The sequence below is a fragment of the Crocuta crocuta genome, unplaced genomic scaffold (genome assembly GCF_008692635.1).
Source record: "Crocuta crocuta isolate KB4526 unplaced genomic scaffold, BGI_CrCroc_1.0 scaffold179, whole genome shotgun sequence".
Lineage (NCBI taxonomy): Eukaryota > Metazoa > Chordata > Mammalia > Carnivora > Hyaenidae > Crocuta > Crocuta crocuta.
Window position 1 is genome coordinate 1906659 of NW_027551568.1, and position 7478 is coordinate 1914136.

General features: G+C 65.1%; 2 protein-coding genes across 6 annotated transcripts in view; one reads left to right on the forward strand and one right to left on the reverse strand.

Annotated features, from left to right (window-relative positions):
• The window catches only part of ADD1 (adducin 1), an 84493-nt gene extending 82529 nt beyond the window's left edge, over positions 1-1964 (forward strand). For 4 of the 5 annotated variants that reach the window (XM_077750545.1, XM_077750546.1, XM_077750549.1 and 1 more), the window contains 3 exons: positions 1-23; positions 662-698; positions 1183-1964. In XM_077750545.1, coding sequence (XP_077606671.1) covers positions 1-23; positions 662-698; positions 1183-1204 — 82 coding nt within the window. In that variant the 3' untranslated portion in view covers positions 1205-1964. The remainder of the gene's footprint in view (positions 24-661; positions 699-1182) is intronic. The other variant, XM_077750550.1, reaches the window with a different exon arrangement.
• A 590-nt stretch (positions 1965-2554) lies between these two features.
• SLC75A1 (solute carrier family 75 member 1) lies at positions 2555-7309 on the reverse strand. Its single transcript, XM_077750590.1, has 15 exons — positions 7234-7309; positions 6860-7060; positions 6652-6748; positions 6388-6491; positions 5975-6133; positions 5727-5888; positions 5377-5485; positions 5178-5289; positions 4909-5017; positions 4716-4806; positions 4546-4593; positions 4374-4463; positions 4065-4206; positions 3772-3938; positions 2555-2712 (listed from the first exon to the last, which is right to left on the reverse strand). The coding sequence occupies exons 1-15, from the start codon at positions 7240-7242 to the stop codon at positions 2555-2557; spliced, it is 1758 nt and encodes a 585-aa protein (XP_077606716.1). The 5' UTR covers positions 7243-7309.
• Positions 7310-7478: the final 169 nt, after the last annotated feature.

A 7478-nucleotide genomic window follows, 5' to 3' on the forward strand; every position in this document is an offset into this window, starting at 1 on the left:
CACCCCCGTCAAACTTGAGGAAGGTGAGCCCTTGCTGCCCCGCTGTGGGATGGCCTTCGGGGTCCGGGGTCCACCAGGAGCAGTGGGCTTGGGGTTGTTGCCCCATGTGGGGTGGCGGGGAGCAACCGGGAGTGCGGTCGTGGGACCAGGCGAGGAAGCGCGTGTGCGTTTGGACGCCGCCCTCCTCCCTGGCGCTGGCACTGTCCTCGGTAACTTGAGGCCAGACGGTTATTAGTGAGAGGTCGGGACGAGGCGGGAGGGTAGGTTCTGGGGACTGGACCCCACCTTCGTTACGATGTCTGTTTTGCCCACCGCTTACACAGTCCTTATTCTTTCCTGAGTGCAGGTTACCCCTCTGGAAACGTCTTCCATCCTGTCTGAGCCGCGGGACCTCGTTGGACCTGCCGCAGTAATCGGTCCCTGCCGAGCGCCGGCCTCCGTCGGCCTCTCGGACCACGCACTGCGTGTCTGTGGCGTGCGGCCCGCGTGTCTGTCCCTCCGTCTTCCGTGTCGTGCTTCCCATGCCTGCTGGGGGCCTGTGCGCCGCCCTCTCCCGTTCTTTGTCCACAAGAATGGCTCCGCCGTTCTTCCGTAACCCGCGGCTGTGACTGAGTGCCTAGGTTCTCTCTGTGCTTTTCTCTTCCTGTGGCTGCATCACAAGCCGGAGGTGGATGTGCTAAAGAGTACCTGTTACCATAGTAAGTACCGCCCGGCCGGCCCGCTGCTGCCTGACCGCACCCCTGTGCTTCGCTTCATTCTCCTGCTTCTCTGTTGTTCATTAGGGTTTGTTTTCTGTTTATTCAGAATAAAAGTAGAGTCCCCCCCCAATCCCTTTCTTGCACCCGATTCCTCCATCCCAGGCAGTGGCATCTTGGCAGGGCCTCGGTCTCCAGAGAGTTGGGTGGTGGCAGCCTGTCCCTGGGGACCCCGGACTGAGGGCACTTCTCAGGGCGCCCTGGGCCTCGGAAACTCCGGAACGATTATGTTGCCCGGATCAGCCCTTGACTGCTCGGTGGGAGGGTTTTGCTGTTTGGATCAGACGTCCGTCTAGACTAGGTTCAGACCTCGCGGGACTTTGCCACTCGCTGGGTGTTTGGATCTTTGCTTAAGCTGAGTGCTCAGACTTAATTCGAGGTGGGGCAGAAGAGCTACATTTGCCACTGTTTTTAATATGACTTTTAGCCACGTGATGGAAGTTCCATGAGGCACCACAGACAACCTGTGTGCTTTGCAGAGTGCATCCCGACTTCCTCCCGCCCTAGCCAAGTGAGGACATTTCACTATCCTGGGACAGAAGGTGGCTAAGGGCAGGGGACGGGGCAGCGCCAGCCTCCCAGAACCTAAGTGCTAAGCGTCTGGGGCCCAGAGCCTTCTTTGCCGGGTGCACCTCCCCACACTCTGTCCGGAGCCCCTCCTGACTTCCGGCTCCGTCTCCCCGTCCTAGATGGTTTGCTGTTGCCTGAGCAGCCAGCCGCCTGTAACTCGTAGGCTGCCCCCCTCCCCCCCACCTCGCCCATCAGAGTCTGTGTAGAAATCTGGTGACAGGGACCTTCACCAGCAGCCCGCCCGCAGACCACGTAGGCTTTACCCATTTGTTTCCATGTTCAACTTGTGAGGATGGCCCGATGTTTTGCTGCTACCCGTTACGTTATAGTTCATCTCTTTTGATTTTCCAGCCTAAAGTGGCTTTATTTTGTTTGATGCGGATACCGCGCACGGGTCTGGGAGTAGCTGTGATTTTTCTGTGCTTTCCTTCCCGGGGGAAGCCAGGTGTTACGGACTGAAATTTAGGCTTAATTTCAGGACTACTAGTAATGTGCCCTTAGGATTCTAGAACAAATTTCTATTCAAGTGCTAATGCAGGACATTGTCCTACTGAAATGCTCTCTGCTCGCCCACCTCTCTGACTGGGGACCGAGGCCCTGTCAGCGAGTGCCCTGTCCCCGAGCAGGAGCTGCAGCGGCCCTCAGATGGTGCCTACGTTCTGTACTCTGAGCCCCCGGNCTCCGGAGAGGACAGTGACGCTGCCACCTTCAAGCCGACTCTCCCCGACCTGTCCCCTGATGAGCCTTCAGAAGCGCTGGGCTTCCCGACACTGGAGGAGGAGGAGGAGGAGGAGGAGGGGGAGGGGCTCTGTGGGGCCCCCGAGCCCCCCAGCCCCGCCAGGNGGGGACTCCTGAAGGCCCCGTCCTGCGCCAGCCGCCGCCCCCAGACCGTCCCCGAGCGTCTCGTGTTGTCTTCCCGTGTGACGGAATGCGAAAGCCCGCCCCCCTGCGTAGCTCGAGCTCCCCTTGCGGCGACCAGACCCCCACGTACGCCGGTGCTCCCCTCGCGTGCGCACAGCGCCCTGCCCTCGTCCCTCCCGCCTCCCCCCCGCAGCCCCCAGTTCTGGGGGAGGCGGATCCACATCCCTCCTGTCTGCGCGCCCCCTCTCCCCCCGGGGTGAGAAGTCCTGGCTCCGGCCGGACAGTTGGAGGCCCTGCCGGCTCTGGCCGTGGCCTCTCTCTCCTTCTGTCGTAAAGTGACCCACGCTGTGTGTCTGCTAGTCTCCCCTTCACCCCGAGGTCTCAGGTGACTGGATCTGAGCTGTAGTTTCCGGGTGGCGCCGCCTGCCGGGTGAGCGAGCGCACTCTGCGGGTACAAAGCCTCGGTCCTGTGGAAACCCCTGGGCCTGGGCCGGGCCCCGGGACAGCCCGTGGGCGGGGGTCAGGGCTGAGCCGGAAGCCGCGACAGCAGAGGGGCCCGTGTCCGCCCAGCACAGCCCGCGCGTGGTTGCGTTACCCTGAGGCCGGAAACTGGCTCAGGGCTCCCCGTTCCTTACTCACTGGGGTCTCTAGATTCCTGTCGTGGGGAAGATGCGTCAAGGTGAGGGTGGGGGTGGGGAAGAGGCCTTTCTCGAATTTTCCTTCAGTAGGTTCGCAGTTCACCCTACGATTTTTACCGTGAATGGGCCACTTTTTAGTTTTCCCTCTGCTCACTTCTCTGGGGGACGTTTTGGACCGAGACGGGGTCTTCTGTTACTTTAACTCTGCCTGAAAGACCCCTCCCCCCCAGGGTTTGGTGAAAGGTGGCCCAACACCAGCCCGGCGGTCCCTCCCTCACTGCTTCCACCAGGCGCTTCGGAGCCTGACGTGCTCTCCTTGTTCGACCTGGTGATTCTCACTTAACTCCGACCCAAGAAACCACGTGAAGCTGCTTAGCGGGACCGGTGGGTGACCCCGTGCGGGAGCGGACCCGGTGCCACCGCGGCCGGGTCCCACGCTCCTGACACCCAGGCAGGGCCTGAGGCTGGCTGCATGGCGCTGATCGCTGCTTCGAGCTTGCTGGCGACCTGCTTTTCTCCCCTGTCATTTTGTGGCCATGGTGGCGTCTGGGCCCTGCGCCCTCAGCCCGTACTTCAGCGGACCCTGGACACTCTACCCCTCCCTTTTGTCCCTCACGTGCAACTTTCATTTCACTTTTGTAGTTTATTTTAACTCTTTGTATCACAACACGAAGTTTAGTCGCGTGTATGGACACAGGCTTGGGAGGGTGGGGCCTCTGTCCTCCGCTGTGACCTGTTTTACTCACAAATAAAATTTCTTTAAGCAGTTTCCTTGTCTAAACTTGGGAAACAGTTTTGCCTTTTTTCCCCTTTTCTTTGTTCCTTTAAGATAGGACTTCTAGAAGCCTGTCTTGAGTCCCAGGTAGAGATCCCAAGGGTTTACTTCTTGATAGGACACTGTCGCTCTGCACCGGGGAGGCCCCCAGAACCGCCCTGCCCGGGGGCACCAGCCTGGCCCTGCGGTCCCAGCAGACAGGCGGGCGGGAGGGTGCTGGGCTCCCTCCTCTCCCGGCGGCCGGGGTGCAGGGCGCGGCCCGGGGAGGGCCCTGCATCGCGCGCTCTGTCCTCCCCGTCGTGCAGAGTGGCCACGGGCCGGGACGAGCCTGGGACCTGCCTGCTCAGTGCAGGTGCAACCGGGGGGCTCCGGGGTGGGGGGCGGTGAGGCGCGGCCGTGTGCTGGCGGAAGGCACTTGGTATAAAGTAGCTGCTTTATTTTGTCATTCGGAGGTTTGGCTGATACTGTGTCTCGGAGAAGAGCGAACAGAAAGCCTGGAAGGTTTTGGGAGTCCCTGCTCCCAGGNGGTTGCGCAGCAGCAGGAAGGGGAGCAGGAAGAGCCAGGAGCACACGGTGAAGCAGGCCCTGGCCCCCGCCAGCCAGTACGCTGTGGAGAGACCGTCCGGGCGGTGACGCGGCCCGCCCGCCCCCAGACGGCAGGACCCACCCACGGCCCGAGGTGGCCAGCACCGAGGGCGTGGCGGGGGGAGGCGTCCCGGAGGGGCCGTGTGGCCTCCCCTCAAGGCCGGCAGCCCCCAGGCCCGGAGCCCTCACCTGAGGCAGCCACCAAGGGTCCCACCGCCCTGGCCAGGGCGCCGAGGCTCCGCAGCGTGCCCATGATGGTGCCCTTCTGCCCGGGCAAGCCTTTGGGGGAGAGAGGAGGCCGTCAGGTGCTTGCGGGCCTCCGCCCACTGGGGTGCCTCCAACGATGAAGGGCTCCCCTTACCGTAGTCCGCGACCACAGAGGACAGGCAGGGCACCACGACGGCGGCAGCTGCACGGGGACACCAGGGAGGTGGCGGTCAGCCCCCCGGCGACGCCCGGAGGGCTGTGACGCAGGATCCCTGGCCACCAGCTCCCTACCGCCCCCACCCTGGCCCCGGGAGGACCCCTCACCGAAGGAGTAGAGCAGCAGCCCCAGGCCGAGCGCGGGCAGCGTGAGCCCCCAGCCGATGAGGAGGAAGGCGGGCACCAGCAGCAAGATGGCCTGCGGGGGGCACAGCAGCGCTCAGGACCCACCCCTGCTGCTTCCAGCGGGACTCGGGACACCGGCCTGCCCCTCGCTTCCCCGGGGTGGGGGGCCTCGTACCCGCTTCACCGCTGCAATCTCCCCGCCGGGGCTGATCCTTCGGGCGTAGGCGCCCTGCACGGTGGCCATGGTGAGGCCAATGAAGAAGAACATCTTTCCCTGCTGCAGGCTGGGGGCGGGGGAGCCGTTAGTGCCTCGGTGTGACCGCCCTGCTCCCGCCAGCCACGCCGCAGCCCGAGAGCACCTCCGTGGGCCTTGGCCGGCGCCTGCCCCCGGGACGGGCCAGGGTGGGTGTCACTGAGGCGGGAAGGACAGGCCAGCGCCCCTACCTGCTGAACTGGAAGCGCTGGTGAGCGAGGAAGCTCAGGGTGAACTCCAGGCCCGAGAACAGGAAGAGGTAGAGGAAATAGACCAGGCCCAGGCGGCGAAGGCGACCGAGCCCTGGGGAGCACGGAGAGCGCTGTAAGGGGCCAGCAGCCTGAGAACGTGACAGTCCTGCCCTCACGAAGGGGGTCCCCAGCTTCCTACCGTCTCCAGCAGGTGGGTCCGGGCCACGGGCCACGGCTGAAAAACGGAGCAGGGCCACAGGGCTGAGCAGGTCTGCGGCGGCCCGGAACCCCGGGCCGATGGAGGGTGCCTGGGGAGGGGGCGGGACTGGGGAGGCCGGCCAGGCAGCTGGGGAGGGCCACCACCTGCACCTGGCCTGGCCTCCGGTCCAGCTGCCCGGCCCAAGACGCGGGGGTCTCCGGAGGCACCGTGGCCCCAAGCGCGCCTGCGCAGAAGGAGAGGCCAGCCCGGCCTTCCCGGACATCCCCACGTGCCCACAGAACCGAGCCCCCGGCCTGGGGCCCATCAGCAGGCTCTGGGACCCTCCTTACCCGCTTCTCCGGGGGCAGCGTCTCCGGCAGGAAGCAGAAAATAAACAACAGGTCGGAGGCAGCAAAGAGCAAAGCGAGCCAGGGCACCGTGTCCGCAGGCAAGAGGGCGCCAAGCAGGGGGCCCAGCGTGAAGCCCAGCGAGAAGGCCACTCCGATGACTGCCTGGGGAGAAGGCCGCCTGAGCCGGGCGGGGCGGGGCGGCCCCAGGCAAGGACTCCCCACCTCCTGCTCCCACTGTTCGCACGCACCATGCCTCTGCTGCGGGCGGAAGCTGAGCCCAGGTCGGCAACGATGGCGGTGGAGAGGCTGACATTCCCCTTGCTGATGCCCCCGATCACCCTGGAGGCCAGGAAGGCTGCGAAGCTCTTCGAGGCCGCCCACACGGCATACGAGGTGGCCAGACCTGCCTGTCCCCACGGCAAGTGTGGTCACTCGAGGCCAGGGGGGGCCCAGAGTCGGGCGGGCAAACCCAGGTAACACCGCTGGGACCGGGCCCTGTTCTGGGTAACCCAGCGCCCGCCTGTGTTCCCCACGTCCCCGCGGACAGGGGGCAGCTCTGGGAAAGCCTGCCTTAGCCACGGGAGCCAGCTCCCGAAGCAGCACACCCAGGTGGCAGCTCGGGCCGCTGCCGGGGGTGGGGGGTTGCGGTGGGCACCCATACCAGGGACAGCAACATCACTGGGCGCCTCCCGAGACAGTCTGAGACCGCGCCCGTGACTGGTGCCAAGAGGAACTGCAGGAAGGAGAAGACCGAGCCGATCAGACCTGAAAGAGACAGACGTTTGGGTCACACGACCCGATCAGTCCTCATAGGTCTGGTGACGCCGGGTGGGCCCCGCAGAGAGCCGACACTGCATGCGGAGAGGGGGCACAGTGCCCAGGAGCAGGAAAGCAGGGACAGGGACCCCAGGGGGCCCCAGCGTACCTCCGAACAGGACACTGTTGTACCTCTTCTCCGCTGGCATCCTGATGGCCGCGGCAAACCAGTCCACCCCTCGCTGCCACGAGCCGTAGAGGGGATCCTGGGGAACAAGGAAGTGTGGCAAGGGTTGGGGGAGTCCCTGATGGGGTCTGGGGCAGTGGGCAGCCATCGTCGGAGTCAGGGAGCCGCCAGACGGGGGGGGAGGGCTCACGTGGGCACGACCGTGGCTCTCCAGCAGCCCTGGCAGCAGGGGCAACAGCAGAGTGAAGGCCAGGAGGTCCAGGAGGAGGCCGAGGAAGACCACAGCGATCACACGGGGCTCCCGCGCGGGCTGCTGGCGGATGGGTGGGCGCGGCGTGCAGCTCCCTCCTGCTCCCCAGCCCATGGTGGGGGCCGCTCCGATACCACCTGGCTGAGAGTGTGGCGGATCTGCGTGAGGGAGCCTCTGGGTACCCCAGAGCCAGAGGCCTACCCTGTACCGGGGGAAACCCAGGCCCCCAGTCTCCACCGTGCCCCCAACCCGCTAACAGCCAGCAAGCACCCTGAAGGGAGTGCCTGCCTGCCTTGCTAGTGGGCGCCCGTTACCCAACACATGGGCCCCTCAGTGCACCCTCTCCCGATGCCGGGCAGTAGGAAAGTCAGGCTGAAGGTTGCGCAAAGAGACCGCAGCCACCGATGCCAACCGTCCCAAGGGGCCGGGTTGGGGGCATCGGGGCCCCGGGGACCAGTCTACCCCACGCAGCCGCCCCAGGTCCTCTGGCGGAGTGGGCCGGGAAACTGAGGCCCGGGCGTAGGGCGGCCCCGACGGTGTCCCCGCGTCCTGGAGAACA